The 17,925-nt window shown below is 50.5% G+C and overlaps 1 protein-coding gene across 3 annotated transcripts in view; it reads right to left on the bottom strand.

The window, feature by feature from the left end:
• Positions 1–17,925, bottom strand: part of cyfip2 (cytoplasmic FMR1 interacting protein 2) — a 174,092-nt gene that overhangs the window by 38,071 nt on the left and 118,096 nt on the right. For all 3 annotated transcript variants that reach the window (XM_067995942.1, XM_067995943.1, XM_067995941.1), the window contains exons 24-26: positions 16,915–17,058; positions 15,140–15,230; positions 5,816–5,946 (exon numbers count right to left, since the gene is read on the bottom strand). In XM_067995942.1, coding sequence (XP_067852043.1) covers positions 5,816–5,946; positions 15,140–15,230; positions 16,915–17,058 — 366 coding nt within the window. The remainder of the gene's footprint in view (positions 1–5,815; positions 5,947–15,139; positions 15,231–16,914; positions 17,059–17,925) is intronic.

A 17,925-nucleotide genomic window follows, 5' to 3' on the forward strand; every position in this document is an offset into this window, starting at 1 on the left:
GCACAAGTCTTCAGCACTACAGCTGGGATGTTGTCGGGGCCCATAGCCTTTGCTGTATCCAGTGCACTCAGCCGTTTCTTGATATCACGTGGAGTGAATCGAATTGGCCGAAGACTGGCTTCCGTGATGGTGGGGATATCGGGAGGAGGCTGAGATGGATCATCCACTCGGCACTTCTGGCTGAAGATGGTTGCAAACGCTTCAGCCTTGTCTTTTGCACTCACGTGCTGGACTCCGCCATCATTGAGAATGGGGATGTTTGCAGAGCCTCCTCCTCCCGTTAGTTGTTTAATTGTCCACCACCATTCACGACTGGATGTGGCAGAATATAGAAAGTACAGAGGGGAAGTGAAAAAGGAAATAAGAGGGGCGCAAAGAGAGAGAATGAGAATAAACTGGGGGCCAACATAAAAGGGAATTCAAAGTCTTCTACAGGCATGTAAACGGTAAACGGGTAGTAAGAGGAGGGGTGGGGCCGATTAGAGACCAAAAAGATCTACTTATGGAGGCAGAGGGCATGGCTGAGGTACTAAATGAGTACTTTGCATCTGTTTTTACCAAGGACGAAGATGCTGCTAAAGTCACAGTAAAAGAGGAGGTAGTTGAGATACTGGATGGGCTAAAAATTGATAAAGAGGAGGTACTGGAAAGACTGGCTGTACTTAAAGTAGATAAGTCACCCGGTCCGGATGGGATGCATCCTAGGTTGCTGAGGGAAGTAAGGGTGGAAATTGCGGAGGTACTGGCCATAATCTTCCAAACATCCTTAGACGGGGGTGGTGCCAGAGGACTGGAGAATTGTAAATGTTACACCCTTGTTCAAAAAAGGGTGTAAGGATAAACCCAGCAACTACAGGCCAGTCAGTTTAACCTCAGTAGTTGGGAAGTTTTTACAAACGATAATTCGGGACAAAATGAATAGTCACTTGGACAAGTGTGGATTTATTAGGGAAAGCCAGCACGGATTTGTTGAAGGCAAATCGTGTTCAACTAACTTGATTGAGTTTTTTGATGAGGTAACAGAGAGGGTTGATGAGGGCAATGCGGTTGATGTTGTGTATATGGACTTTCAAAAGATGTTTGATAAAGTACCGCATTTTTTTTTATTCGTTCACGGGATGTGGGCGTTGCTGGCGAGGCCAGCATTTATTGCCCATCCCTAATTGCCCTCGAGAAGGTGGTGGTGAGCCGCCTTCTTGAACCGCTGCAGTCCGTGTGGTGACGGTTCTCCCACAGTGCTGTTAGGAAGGGAGTTCCAGGATTTTGACCCAGCGACAATGAAGGATAATAGCATAATAGGCTTGTCATCAAAATTGAAGCCCATGGAATAAAAGGGGCAGTGGCAACATGGATACAGAATTGGCTAAGGGACAGGAAACAGAGAGTAGTGGTGAACGGTTGTTTTTCGGACTGGAGGGAGGTGTACAGTGGTGTTCCCCAGGGGTCGGTGCTGGGACCACTGCTTTTCTTGATATATATTAATAACTTGGACTTGGGTGTACAGGGCACAATTTCAAAATTTGCAGATGACACTAAACTTGGAAGTGTAGTGAACAGTGAGGAGGATAGTGATAGACTTCAGGAGTATATAGACAGGCTGGTGGAATGGGCGGACACGTGGCAGATGGAATTTAACACAGAGAAGTGTGAAGTGATACATTTTGGTAGGAAGAATGAGGAGAGGCAATATAAACTAAATGGTGCAATTCTAAAAGGGGTACAGGAACAGAGAGACCTGGGGGTATATGTGCACAAATCATTGAAGGTGGCAGGACAGGTTGAGAAAGCGGTTAAAAAAGCATGCAGGATCCTGGGATTTATAAATAGAGGCATAGAGTACAAAAGTAAGGAAGTTATGATGAACCTTTATAAAACACTGGTTCGGCCACAGCTGGAGTATTGTGTCCAGTTCTGGGCACCACACTTTAGGAAGGATGTGAAGGCCTTAGAGAGGGTGCAGAAAAGATTTATTGGAATGGTTCCAGGGATGAGGGACTTCAGTTATGTGGAGAGACTGGAGAAGGTGGGATTGTTCTCCTTAGAGCAGAGAAGGTTAAGAAGGTCAAAATCATGACGGGTTTAGATAAAGTAAATAAAGAGAAACTGTTCCCATTGGCGGAAGGGTCGAGAACCAGAGGACACAGATTTAAGGTGATTGGCAAAAGAACCAAAGGCAAGATGAGGAAAAACTTTTTTACACAATCTGAAAGGGCGGTGGAGGCAGATTCAATCGTGGCTTTCCAATAGGAATTGGATAAATACTTGAAGGGAAAAAATATGCAGGGCTACGGGGAAAAAGCGGGGGAATGGGACTAACTGGATTGCTCTCACAAAGAGCCAGTACAGGCTTGATGGGCCGAATGGCTGGGGAATCCAGAACCGGGGATCACAGTCTCAGGATACGGGATATGCCATTTAGAACTGAGATGAGGAGAAGTTTCTTCACTCAGAGGGTGGTGAACCTGTGGAATTCTCTACCACAGAAGGCAGTGGAGGCCAAGTCATTAGATGCATTCAAGAAGGAGATAGATATATTTCTTCATGCTAAAGGGATCAAGGGATATGGGGAAAAAGCGGGAACAGGGTACTGAGTTCGACGATCAGCCATGATCATTTTGAATGGCGGAGCAGGCCCGAAGGGCCGAATGGCCAACTCTTGCTCCTATTTTCTATGTTTCTTTGTATTTTCTATGTTTCTATGATTTTGCAGGCTGTAAGCACCAATAATCTTTGGTTGGCACTTCTGGGTTTTTCTGTTTCCCACTCTGTGACTGATTGGATTGTGGGATGTCCCTTTTAACGTTTAACCCCCTCCCTCACAAGCCCATGGTGATGTTGGGAGCTGCAGATCTGCAGCTGTCTCCTGCTCCCAGCTTTGCAAAGGGCACCAATGAGGAGGAGGCGAACTGAGGTTCACCCTCCAAACACAATCTTGTCATTAACAGCTGGACTTCCCTCTGACACTTGACCCCGTCAGGTCATTCCCCCGGTGTGGACCTGGATAGTGAGGATCAGCAGGCAATTTGACCAAGGGGCTCATCACAGTGAGCACCCAATGCCGACACTCTCCGGCTGGGGTCATTGGGTGGTGATCAGGAGCAGGAGCCCTGGCTGGTGTGTCCCGCCCCACACCCCACCCTAACCAGGGGCACTGAGGCCAATTACAGCACAGCAACTGGCTGTAATGCAGCACGTTCGGCACAGACTGGCAGATGGAACCATGAGGGACAAAATTAAATTAAACAAAGTCTGGAACAAGGGAAATCTGAGCGGTTCCAATGTCACAGGGAACAAGTATAAAAATTGTGAAGGAATTCAAAGGGATAAACAGCATTGTGGCGACCAGCCATTGGATGAGCAGGATCTGAAATGAGGAACTCTGGACCTTGAGAATCGAGCCCTGTGCTGCTCTTTGGAAGGTTCTTGAAGACGTGGTGGAGGAGAGAGTCTATCAGCCCTGCCCTCTTCACATCCAGGTCACATAGTGGGTACCCTAGTGTCATGGGACTGTTGTTGGATAATAATCCAGAGAATGGGAGTTCAAATCCCAGCAGGACATTTTGAGAATTTGTACACACAGAGCAGGTGTGGGAGTGAGAGACACAGAGAGCAGGTGTGGGAGTGAGAGACACACAGAGCAGGTGTGGGAGTGAGAGACACACAGAGCAGGTGTGGGAGTGAGAGTGACACAGAGCAGGTGTGGGAGTGAGAGTGACACAGAGCAGGTGTGGGAGTGAGAGACACACAGAGCAGGTGTGGGAGTGAGACACACAGAGCAGGTGTGGGAGTGAGAGACACACAGAGCAGGTGTGGGAGTGAGAGACACACAGAGCAGGTGTGGGAGTGAGACACACAGAGCAGGTGTGGGAGTGAGAGACACACAGAGCAGGTGTGGGAGTGAGAGACACACAGAGCAGGTGTGGGAGTGAGAGACACACAGAGCAGGTGTGGGAGTGAGAGACACACAGAGCAGGTGTGGGAGTGAGAGTGACACAGAGCAGGTGTGGGAGTGAGAGACACACAGAGCAGGTGTGGGAGTGAGAGACACACAGAGCAGGTGTGGGAGTGAGACACACAGAGCAGGTGTGGGAGTGAGAGACACACAGAGCAGGTGTGGGAGTGAGAGACACACAGAGCAGGTGTGGGAGTGAGAGACACACAGAGCAGGTGTGGGAGTGAGAGACACACAGAGCAGGTGTGGGAGTGAGAGACACACAGAGCAGGTGTGGGAGTGAGACACACAGAGCAGGTGTGGGAGTGAGAGACACACAGAGCAGGTGTGGGAGTGAGAGACACACAGAGCAGGTGTGGGAGTGAGAGTGACACAGAGCAGGTGTGGGAGTGAGAGACACACAGAGCAGGTGTGGGAGTGAGAGACACACAGAGCAGGTGTGGGAGTGAGACACACAGAGCAGGTGTGGGAGTGAGACACACAGAGCAGGTGTGGGAGTGAGACACACAGAGCAGGTGTGGGAGTGAGAGACACAGAGAGCAGGTGTGGGAGTGAGAGAAACAGAGCAGGTGTGGGAGTGAGAGACACACAGAGCAGGTGTGGGAGTGAGACACACAGAGCAGGTGTGGGAGTGAGACACACAGAGCAGGTGTGGGAGTGAGAGACACACAGAGCAGGTGTGGGAGTGAGAGACACACAGAGCAGGTGTGGGAGTGAGAGACACACAGAGCAGGTGTGGGAGTGAGACACACAGAGCAGGTGTGGGAGTGAGAGACACACAGAGCAGGTGTGGGAGTGAGAGACACACAGAGCAGGTGTGGGAGTGAGAGACACACAGAGCAGGTGTGGGAGTGAGAGACACAGAGCAGGTGTGGGAGTGAGAGACACACAGAGCAGGTGTGGGAGTGAGAGACACAGAGCAGGTGTGGGAGTGAGAGATACACAGAGCAGGTGTGGGAGTGAGAGACACACAGAGCAGGTGTGGGAGTGAGACACACAGAGCAGGTGTGGGAGTGAGAGACACACAGAGCAGGTGTTGGAGTGAGAGACACACAGAGCAGGTGTGGGAGTGAGACACACAGAGCAGGTGTGGGAGTGAGACACACAGAGCAGGTGTGGGAGTGAGAGACACACAGAGCAGGTGTGGGAGTGAGACACACAGAGCAGGTGTGGGAGTGAGACACACAGAGCAGGTGTGGGAGTGAGAGACACACAGAGCAGGTGTGGGAGTGAGACACACAGAGCAGGTGTGGGAGTGAGAGACACACAGAGCAGGTGTGGGAGTGAGAGACACACAGAGCAGGTGTGGGAGTGAGACACACAGAGCAGGTGTGGGAGTGAGAGACACACAGAGCAGGTGTGGGAGTGAGACACACAGAGCAGGTGTGGGAGTGAGACACACAGAGCAGGTGTGGGAGTGAGAGACACACAGAGCAGGTGTGGGAGTGAGAGACACACAGAGCAGGTGTGGGAGTGAGAGACACACAGAGCAGGTGTGGGAGTGAGAGACACACAGAGCAGATGCCAAAATTGAATGGAGCACCCTTGGGCTGGAGTGTGTGAAAATCAGTTAGTGTTCCCTGGGTAAGGAAAGTATTTAACATGGCTGTGATGTCTTTCACAGTCAAATAGCCTGCCACCACACACGTGAAGATTGGCTGATACCAGCTTTTCAATTCCAGATTTTTTACACTGGATTAAAATTCTGAAACTGTGCCGTTGGGATTCGAATTCTCTGGATCATTAGTGAGTAGTGGAACCACGATACCACACTACTGTACACACCGAGCCCTGCCTGGGGACAAGTGGAGAATATTCCAGCATGTTGTGCCAGTTGTGACCATTTCTAACTCTGTTGCTTACCAGGGCTTGCTCGATGAGCAGACAGAAGAGAATCGCATTGCCGACCTCCCTCAGACTCTGGAACACGTCGGTCTTCAGCTCTGCGTATTCAATGATATCCTTCAGCTGGTGGTGGAAGAATTCCAGGATTCCTGCGATGGGGCAATCGCCAGACTCAGTCAGACATTTAACCATCGTTTCACTACAAGCGGAGAGGGAACCCCTCACCAGGCAGCTCTGCGACCTGTCACTAACCACCTGTCACACTGATCGATAACCCCCTGTCACACTGATCGATAACCCCCTGTCACACTGATCCCGAACCCCCTGTCACACTGATCGATAACCCCCTGTCACACTGATCGATAACCCCCTGTCACACTGATCCCGAACCCCCTGTCACACTGATCCCGAACCCCCTGTCACACTGATCGATAACCCACTGTCACACTGATCCCCAGCCCTCTGACACACTGATTCCTAACCCCCTGTCACACTGATTCCTATACTTTGTCACACTGATTCCTAACCCTCTGTCACACTGATTCCTAACTCCCGTCACACTGATTCCTAATCTCTGTCACACTGATTCCTAACTCTCTGTCACACTGATCCCTAACCCTCTGTCACACTGATTCCTAATCCTCTGTCACACTGATCCCTAACCCTCTGTCACACTGATTCCTAATCCTGTCACACTGATTCCTAACCCTCTGTCACACTGATTCCTAATCCTCTGTCACACTGATTCCTAACCCTCTGTCACACTGATTCCTAACCCTCTGTCACACTGATTCCTAACCCTCTGTCACACTGATTCCTAATCCTGTCACACTGATTCCTAATCCTCTGTCACACTGATTCCTAACCCTCTGTCAAACTGATTCCTAACCCTCTGTCACACTGATTCCTAATCCTCTGTCACACTGATTCCTAATCCTCTGTCACACTGATTCCTAACCCTCTGTCACACTGATTCCTAATCCTGTCACACTGATTCCTAACCCTCTGTCACACTGATTACTAACCCTCTGTCACACTGATTCCTAATCCTGTCACACTGATTCCTAATCCTCTGTCACACTGATTCCTAACCCTCTGTCACACTGATCCCTAATCCTGTCACACTGATTCCTAATCCTGTCACACTGATTCCTAATCCTCTGTCACACTGATTCCTAACCCTCTGTCACACTGATCCCTAATCCTGTCACACTGATTCCTAACCCTCTGTCACACTGATTCCTAACCCTCTGTCACACTGATCCCTAACCCTCTGTCACACTGATTCCTAACCCTCTGTCACACTGATCCCTAATCCTGTCACACTGATTCCTAACCCTCTGTCACACTGATTCCTAACCCTCTGTCACACTGATCCCTAACCCTCTGTCACACTGATCCCTAATCGTGTCACACTGATTCCTAACCCTCTGTCACACTGATTCCTAACCCTCTGTCACACTGATTCCTAACCCTCTGTCACACTGATTCCTAACCCTCTGTCACACTGATTCCTAACCCTCTGTCACACTGATTCCTAATCCTGTCACACTGATTCCTAATCCTCTGTCACACTGATTCCTAACCCTCTGTCACACTGATTCCTAACGCTCTGTCACACTGATTCCTAACCCTCTGTCACACTGATCCCTAACCCTCTGTCACACTGATCCCTAATCCTGTCACACTGATTCCTAATCCTCTGTCACACTGATTCCTAACCCTCTGTCACACTGATCCCTAATCCTGTCACACTGATCCCTAATCCTGTCACACTGATTCCTAACCCTCTGTCACACTGATTCCTAACCCTCTGTCACACTGATCCCTAACCCTCTGTCACACTGATTCCTAACCCTCTGTCACACTGATTCCTAATCCTGTCACACTGATCCCTAACCCTCTGTCACACTGATTCCTAACCCTCTGTCACACTGATTCCTAACCCTCTGTCACACTGATCCCTAACCCTCTGTCACACTGATCCCTAATCCTGTCACACTGATTCCTAACCCTCTCACACTGATTCCTAATCCTGTCACACTGATCCCTAACCCTCTGTCACACTGATTCCTAACCCTCTGTCACACTGATTCCTAACCCTCTGTCACACTGATTCCTAATCCTGTCACACTGATTCCTAACCCTCTGTCACACTGATTCCTAATCCTCTGTCACACTGATCCCTAACCCTCTGTCACACTGATCCCTAATCCTGTCACACTGATTCCTAATCCTGTCACACTGATTCCTAATCCTCTGTCACACTGATTCCTAACCCTCTGTCACACTGATTCCTAACCCTCTGTCACACTGATCCCTAATCCTGTCACACTGATTCCTAACCCTCTGTCACACTGATCCCTAACCCTCTGTCACACTGATCCCTAACCCTCTGTCACACTGATTCCTAACCCTCTGTCACACTGATCCCTAATCCTGTCACACTGATTCCTAACCCTCTGTCACACTGATTCCTAACCCTCTGTCACACTGATTCCTAACCCTCTGTCACACTGATTCCTAACCCTCTGTCACACTGATCCCTAACCCTCTGTCACACTGATCCCTAACCCTCTGTCACACTGATTCCTAACCCTCTGTCACACTGATCCCTAATCCTGTCACACTGATTCCTAACCCTCTGTCACACTGATTCCTAACCCTCTGTCACACTGATCCCTAACCCTCTGTCACACTGATTCCTAACCCTCTGTCACACTGATCCCTAATCCTGTCACACTGATTCCTAACCCTCTGTCACACTGATTCCTAACCCTCTGTCACACTGATTCCTAATCCTGTCACACTGATTCCTAACCCTCTGTCACACTGATTCCTAACCCTCTGTCACACTGATTCCTAACGCTCTGTCACACTGATTCCTAACCCTCTGTCACACTGATCCCTAACCCTCTGTCACACTGATTCCTAATCCTGTCACACTGATTCCTAATCTTCTGTCACACTGATTCCTAATCCTCTGTCACACTGATTCCTAACCCTCTGTCACACTGATCCCTAATCCTGTCACACTGATTCCTAACCCTCTGTCACACTGATTCCTAACCCTCTGTCACACTGATCCCTAACCCTCTGTCACGCTGTTTCCTAATCCTGTCACACTGATCCCTAACCCTCTGTCACACTGATTCCTAACCCTCTGTCACACTGATTCCTAACCCTCTGTCACACTGATTCCTAATCCTGTCACACTGGTTCCTAACCCTCTGTCACACTGATTCCTAATCCTCTGTCACACTGATCCCTAACCCTCTGTCACACTGATCCCTAATCCTGTCACACTGATTCCTAATCCTGTCACACTGATTCCTAATCCTCTGTCACACTGATTCCTAACCCTCTGTCACACTGATTCCTAACCCTCTGTCACACTGATCCCTAATCCTGTCACACTGATTCCTAACCCTCTGTCACACTGATCCCTAACCCTCTGTCACACTGATTCCTAACCCTCTGTCACACTGATCCCTAATCCTGTCACACTGATTCCTAACCCTCTGTCACACTGATTCCTAACCCTCTGTCACACTGATTCCTAACCCTCTGTCACACTGATTCCTAACCCTCTGTCACACTGATCCCTAACCCTCTGTCACACTGATTCCTAACCCTCTGTCACACTGATCCCTAATCCTGTCACACTGATTCCTAACCCTCTGTCACACTGATTCCTAACCCTCTGTCACACTGATCCCTAACCCTCTGTCACACTGATTCCTAACCCTCTGTCACACTGATCCCTAATCCTGTCACACTGATTCCTAACCCTCTGTCACACTGATTCCTAACCCTCTGTCACACTGATTCCTAATCCTGTCACACTGATTCCTAATCCTCTGTCACACTGATTCCTAACCCTCTGTCACACTGATTCCTAACGCTCTGTCACACTGATTCCTAACCCTCTGTCACACTGATCCCTAACCCTCTGTCACACTGATTCCTAATCCTGTCACACTGATTCCTAATCCTGTCACACTGATTCCTAATCCTCTGTCACACTGATTCCTAACCCTCTGTCACACTGATCCCTAATCCTGTCACACTGATTCCTAACCCTCTGTCACACTGATCCCTAACCCTCTGTCACACTGATTCCTAATCCTGTCACACTGATTCCTAATCCTGTCACACTGATTCCTAATCCTCTGTCACACTGATTCCTAACCCTCTGTCACACTGATCCCTAATCCTGTCACACTGATTCCTAACCCTCTGTCACGCTGTTTCCTAATCCTGTCACACTGATCCCTAACCCTCTGTCACACTGATTCCTAACCCTCTGTCACACTGATTCCTAACCCTCTGTCACACTGATTCCTAACCCTCTGTCACACTGATTCCTAACCCTCTGTCACACTGATTCCTAACCCTCTGTCACACTGATTCCTAACCCTCTGTCACACTGATTCCTAATCCTGTCACACTGATCCCTAACCCTCTGTCACACTGATTCCTAACCCTCTGTCACACTGATTCCTAACCCTCTGTCACACTGATTCCTAACCCTCTGTCACACTGATTCCTAACCCTCTGTCACACTGATTCCTAACCCTCTGTCACACTGATTCCTAACCCTCTGTCACGCTGTTTCCTAATCCTGTCACACTGATCCCTAACCCTCTGTCACACTGATCCCTAACCCTCTGTCACACTGATTCCTAACCCTCTGTCACACTGATTCCTAACCCTCTGTCACACTGATTCCTAACCCTCTGTCACGCTGTTTCCTAATCCTGTCACACTGATCCCTAACCCTCTGTCACACTGATTCCTAACCCTCTGTCACACTGATTCCTAACCCTCTGTCACACTGATTCCTAACCCTCTGTCACACTGATTCCTAACCCTCTGTCACACTGATTCCTAACCCTCTGTCACACTGATTCCTAACCCTCTGTCACGCTGTTTCCTAATCCTGTCACACTGATCCCTAACCCTCTGTCACACTGATTCCTAACCCTCTGTCACACTGATTCCTAACCCTCTGTCACACTGATTCCTAACCCTCTGTCACACTGATTCCTAACCCTCTGTCACACTGACCCCTAACCCTCTGTCACACTGATCCCTAACCCTCTGTCACACTGATTCCTAACCCTCTGTCACACTGATTCCTAATCCTCTGTCACACTGACCCCTAACCCTGTCACACTGATTCCTAACCCTCTGTCACACTGATTCCTAACCCTCTGTCACACTGATTCCTAACCCTCTGTCACACTGACCCCTAACCCTCTGTCACACTGATTCCTAACCCTCTGTCACACTGATTCCTAACCCTCTGTCACACTGATCCCTAACCCTCTGTCACACTGATCCCTAACCCTCTGTCACACTGATTCCTAACCCTCTGTCACACTGATCCCTAATCCTGTCACACTGATTCCTAACCCTCTGTCACACTGATTCCTAACCCTCTGTCACACTGATCCCTAACCCTCTGTCACACTGATTCCTAACCCTCTGTCACACTGATCCCTAATCCTGTCACACTGATTCCTAACCCTCTGTCACACTGATTCCTAACCCTCTGTCACACTGATTCCTAATCCTGTCACACTGATTCCTAACCCTCTGTCACACTGATTCCTAACCCTCTGTCACACTGATTCCTAACGCTCTGTCACACTGATTCCTAACCCTCTGTCACACTGATCCCTAACCCTCTGTCACACTGATTCCTAATCCTGTCACACTGATTCCTAATCTTCTGTCACACTGATTCCTAATCCTCTGTCACACTGATTCCTAACCCTCTGTCACACTGATCCCTAATCCTGTCACACTGATTCCTAACCCTCTGTCACACTGATTCCTAACCCTCTGTCACACTGATCCCTAACCCTCTGTCACGCTGTTTCCTAATCCTGTCACACTGATCCCTAACCCTCTGTCACACTGATTCCTAACCCTCTGTCACACTGATTCCTAACCCTCTGTCACACTGATTCCTAACCCTCTGTCACACTGATTCCTAACCCTCTGTCACACTGATTCCTAACCCTCTGTCACACTGATTCCTAATCCTGTCACACTGATTCCTAACCCTCTGTCACACTGATTCCTAATCCTCTGTCACACTGATCCCTAACCCTCTGTCACACTGATCCCTAATCCTGTCACACTGATTCCTAATCCTGTCACACTGATTCCTAATCCTCTGTCACACTGATTCCTAACCCTCTGTCACACTGATTCCTAACCCTCTGTCACACTGATCCCTAATCCTGTCACACTGATTCCTAACCCTCTGTCACACTGATCCCTAACCCTCTGTCACACTGATTCCTAACCCTCTGTCACACTGATCCCTAATCCTGTCACACTGATTCCTAACCCTCTGTCACACTGATTCCTAACCCTCTGTCACACTGATTCCTAACCCTCTGTCACACTGATTCCTAACCCTCTGTCACACTGATTCCTAACCCTCTGTCACACTGATCCCTAACCCTCTGTCACACTGATTCCTAACCCTCTGTCACACTGATCCCTAATCCTGTCACACTGATTCCTAACCCTCTGTCACACTGATTCCTAACCCTCTGTCACACTGATCCCTAACCCTCTGTCACACTGATTCCTAACCCTCTGTCACACTGATCCCTAATCCTGTCACACTGATTCCTAACCCTCTGTCACACTGATTCCTAACCCTCTGTCACACTGATTCCTAATCCTGTCACACTGATTCCTAATCCTCTGTCACACTGATTCCTAACCCTCTGTCACACTGATTCCTAACGCTCTGTCACACTGATTCCTAACCCTCTGTCACACTGATCCCTAACCCTCTGTCACACTGATTCCTAATCCTGTCACACTGATTCCTAATCCTGTCACACTGATTCCTAATCCTCTGTCACACTGATTCCTAACCCTCTGTCACACTGATCCCTAATCCTGTCACACTGATTCCTAACCCTCTGTCACACTGATCCCTAACCCTCTGTCACACTGATTCCTAATCCTGTCACACTGATTCCTAATCCTGTCACACTGATTCCTAATCCTCTGTCACACTGATTCCTAACCCTCTGTCACACTGATCCCTAATCCTGTCACACTGATTCCTAACCCTCTGTCACGCTGTTTCCTAATCCTGTCACACTGATCCCTAACCCTCTGTCACACTGATTCCTAACCCTCTGTCACACTGATTCCTAACCCTCTGTCACACTGATTCCTAACCCTCTGTCACACTGATTCCTAACCCTCTGTCACACTGATTCCTAACCCTCTGTCACACTGATTCCTAACCCTCTGTCACACTGATTCCTAATCCTGTCACACTGATCCCTAACCCTCTGTCACACTGATTCCTAACCCTCTGTCACACTGATTCCTAACCCTCTGTCACACTGATTCCTAACCCTCTGTCACACTGATTCCTAACCCTCTGTCACACTGATTCCTAACCCTCTGTCACACTGATTCCTAACCCTCTGTCACGCTGTTTCCTAATCCTGTCACACTGATCCCTAACCCTCTGTCACACTGATTCCTAACCCTCTGTCACACTGATTCCTAACCCTCTGTCACACTGATTCCTAACCCTCTGTCACACTGATTCCTAACCCTCTGTCACACTGACCCCTAACCCTCTGTCACACTGATCCCTAACCCTCTGTCACACTGATTCCTAACCCTCTGTCACACTGATTCCTAATCCTCTGTCACACTGACCCCTAACCCTGTCACACTGATTCCTAACCCTCTGTCACACTGATTCCTAACCCTCTGTCACACTGATTCCTAACCCTCTGTCACACTGACCCCTAACCCTCTGTCACACTGATCCCTAACCCTCTGTCACACTGATTCCTAACCCTCTGTCACACTGATTCCTAACCCTCTGTCACACTGATTCCTAACCCTCTGTCACACTGACCCCTTTTCCATCACTGCAAACTGGAAACCTCCTGGGAGCCGAGTTGCATCGTTTCCCGGGGCCGGGCCGGACTCTGTGGTGCTCCCCCATTTGGTGCCGTCAGTCACTGCACCCCAGAATGTCTCTCACCAACACCTCCCCCCTTCAACTTCTCGGAGCTGAGCTCGGCCTGTGTGTGTGGGGGGGTCATTCAGGGTCGATCGGGGTTACTTGGGGTCACACGAGGCCGATCAACAGTTCTGGTCTATGTTCTGGGGGCCGTGGGTACATTTCTGGATCACAATTCCCCCGATCCTCGGCCCCTCTCCTTCACCGTCACTAACCTCGGCCCCTCTCGTTCACTAACCTCGGCCCCTCTCCTTCACTAACCGGGGCCCCTCTCGTTCACTAACCGGGGCCCCTCTCGTTCACTAACCGGGGCCCCTCTCGTTCACTAACCGGGGCCCCTCTCGTTCACTAACCGGGGCCCCTCTCGTTCACTAACCGGGGCCCCTCTCGTTCACTAACCGGGGCCCCTCTCGTTCACTAACCGGGGCCCCTCTCGTTCACTAACCGGGGCCCCTCTCGTTCACTAACCGGGGCCCCTCTCGTTCACTAACCGGGGCCCCTCTCGTTCACTAACCGGGGCCCCTCTCGTTCACTAACCGGGGCCCCTCTCGTTCACTAACCGGGGCCCCTCTCGTTCACTAACCGGGGCCCCTCTCGTTCACTAACCGGGGCCCCTCTCGTTCACTAACCGGGGCCCCTCTCGTTCACTAACCGGGGCCCCTCTCGTTCACCAACCGGGGCCCCTCTCGTTCACCAACCGGGGCCCCTCTCATTCACCGTTCACTAACCTCGGCCCCTCTCGTTCACCGTTCACTAACCTCGGCCCCTCTCGTTCACCGTTCACTAACCTCGGCCCCTCATTCACCGTTCACTAACCTCGGCCCCTCTTGTTCACCGTTCACTAACCTCGGCCCCTCTCGTTCACCGTTCACTAACCAGGGCCCCTCTCGTTCACCGTTCACTAACCTTGGCCCCTCTCGTTCACCGTTCACTAACCTCGCCCCCTCTCGTTCACCGTTCACTAACCTTGGCCCCTCTCGTTCACCGTTCACTAACCTCGGCCCCTCATTCACCATTCACTAACCTCGGCCCCTCTCGTTCACCGTTCACTAACCTCGGCCCCTCTCATTCACCGTTCACTAACCTCGGCCCCTCATTCACCGTTCACTAACCTCGGCCCCTCATTCACCGTTCACTAACCTCGGCCCCTCATTCACCGTTCACTAACCTCGGCCCCTCATTCACCGTTCACTAACCGGGGCCCCTCTCGTTCATCGTTCACTAACCGGGGCCCCTCTCGTTCATCGTTCACTAACCGGGGCCCCTCTCGTTCATCGTTCACTAACCGGGGCCCCTCTCGTTCATCGTTCACTAACCTGGTGAACCGTACTCGTGTCGAGGCAGCCGGCAGATCTTGGGCATCACCTCAATCAGAGTCTTCACGTACTGCAGGATGGTGCCCTGTAACTGAGGGAGAGTCAGACATGACGCCATTAGACGCACACAGGGCGCTCTGTGAAACTCGCCATCAAACACGTTTCATTAAACAACACGCAGGGGGCTGGGAACAAGCTCGTGGCTCCCTTTCACCCGATCGATTGCTTTCACTGTCTGGCAGTAGGTGTCCAGCTGTCCAGTGTCGGACCAGACATTCCGAGTGACCTGTAACACGGACACTAGACACCCACTGCCAGATGAAGCAAAGTCAGGTGCCTCAGCCCCAAGGGAACGCGGAAGGTTCAACCCCCTCTGGTTTTCAAAATATCTGTCCGTGTGAACACTTTCCCAGACTGCTGTGATCTTCAGCAACCCCGAACCCGCGAACTCTCGAACCCGCGAACTCCACCATCTAGAAGGACAGGGTCACCAGGTGCATAGGAACACCAACACCTCCGAGTTCCCCGCCGAGAAGCCTTGTCGAGTTGCTGCAGTGCATCCTGTGGATGGTGCACACTGCAGCCACGGTGCGCCGGTGGTGAAGGGAGTGAATGTTTAGGGTGGTGGATGGGGTGCCAATCAAACGGGCTGCTTTATTTTGGATGGTGTCGAGCTTCTTGAGTGTTGTTGGAGCTGCACTCATCCAGGCAAGTGGAGAGTATTCCATCACACTCCTGACTTGTGCCTTGTAGATGGTGGAAAGGCTTTGGGGAGTCAGGAGGTGAGTCACTCGCCGCAGAATACCCAGCCTCTGACCTGCTCTTGTAGCCACAGTATTTATATGGCTGGTCCAGTTAAGTTTCTGGTCAATGGTGATCCCCAGGATGTTGATGGTGGGGGATTTGGCGATGGTAATGCCGTTCACTATCATGTGGAGGAGGTTAGGTGTCAGCCGGAGCTCAGTGGGCAGCTCCCTCACCTCTGAGTCAGAAGGTCATGGGTTCAAGTCCCAATCTAGGCCAACACTCCCAGTGCAGTACTGAGGGAGCGCTGCCCTGTCAGAGGGTCAGTACTGAGGGAGCGCTGCCCTGTCGGAGGGTCAGTACTGAGGGAGCGCTGCCCTGTCGGAGGGTCAGTACTGAGGGAGTGCTGCACTGTCGGAAGGTCAGTACTGAGCGGGTGCTGCCCTGTCGGAGGGACAGTACTGAGGGAGTGCTGTACTGTTGGAGGGTCAGTACTGAGAGAGTGCTGCACTGTCGGAGGGTCAGTACTGAGGGAGTGCTGCACTGTCGGAGGGACAGTACTGAGAGAGTGCTGCACTGTCGGAGGGACAGTACTGAGAGAGTGCTGCACTTTCGGAGGGTCAGTACTGAGGGAGTGCTGCACTGCCTGAGGGTCAGTACTGAGGGAGTGCTGCACTGTCGGAGGTGCCGTCTTTCAAATGAGACGTTAAACCGAGGCCTCATCTGCCCTCTCAGGTGGATATAAACGATCCAATGTATTATTGGAAAAAGAGCAGGGGGAGTTCTCCCCACTGTCCTGGGCCAATATTTATCCGTCAACCAATATCACTAAAAACAGATTATCTGGCCTTTTATCTCATTGCTGTTTGTGGGATCTTGCTGTGCACAAATTGGCTGCCGCGTTTCCTACATTACAACAGTGGCAACATTTCAAAAGTACTTCATTGGCTCTGAAGCGCTTTGGGACGTCCTGAGGTGGTGAAAGACGATATATAAATGCCGGTCGCTCTTTCTTCAGGCTCTGTCTTTACCAGGCTTTTGACGATCTTCAGCAGCTCCTCCATCACCACGGCGATTCCCTGGTATCCCAGGAGCCGGCAGATTGTCTTGAAGTGAGTGGGGCCCACAAAGTTCCGGAAGACGCTATAGATGTGGGTGAAGGCGATGTTCAGGGGCTGAAAAGAGAGAGTTCGGCAGAAACGCAGAGTCAGTTAGCAACAAGGGGATGGGACCTGTAGACCTGGGACTGTAAACAATTCAATAAAAGCACACCCGGTGAATCAGTTCCATGAACGTGATCCCTCGGGGTTTCTGCCATTATCTGATTTGGAATGGTATCTTATCTCGTCACTTGCAACAAGAGCATGAACTCAGCGAGGCCACACTCCCATCGGAGTGACCACGTTTGAAGGGTGCGTGGATCAGAGATAGAGATGAGGCACTGTAGCCATGATTCACCGATCTGTGCTCCCTTCAAACGCAGCTCCCCGTTGGGAGCGTGAGATTGGGGAATTTACACCAAGGTCCCTCAGCTCTGCTCATCGGTTCCGGTTTTGTATCTCACTGGGTTCAACCCGCAATGTGTCTTCCCTAAAATTTCCCCAGAGAGTGGTGAGAATGTGGAACTCGCTCCCACAAGCAGTGGTTGAGGTGAATAGTGTAGATACATTTAATGGGAAATTAGATAAACACATGAGGGAGAAAGGAATAGAAGGATTTGCTGATAGGGTGAGATGAAGTAGGGAGGGAGGAGGCTCGTGTGGAGCATAAACACCAGCATGGACCAGTTGGGCCGAATGGCCTGTTTCTGTGCTGTACATTCTGTGTAATTCTATGAAAAACAAATGGGAGCGTTTGGAATATTTTCCGACTGTGTTGAAGAATGTTTGCACTGAACTAACCAGGCTGGTGTGCAGAGGTTTTGTGTTGTACACAAGATCCTGGTGAACAGCTGGCCTGTGGGCTCCGTGTAAACAAGAGAGGTCATTTTCTGACCCCGCACTGCGACAGGGACAGAGAATCAGAATTCCGGGAGAATCGCA

Source organism: Heptranchias perlo, chromosome 14 (genome assembly GCF_035084215.1).
Source record: "Heptranchias perlo isolate sHepPer1 chromosome 14, sHepPer1.hap1, whole genome shotgun sequence".
Classification (NCBI taxonomy): Eukaryota; Metazoa; Chordata; class Chondrichthyes; order Hexanchiformes; family Hexanchidae; genus Heptranchias; species Heptranchias perlo.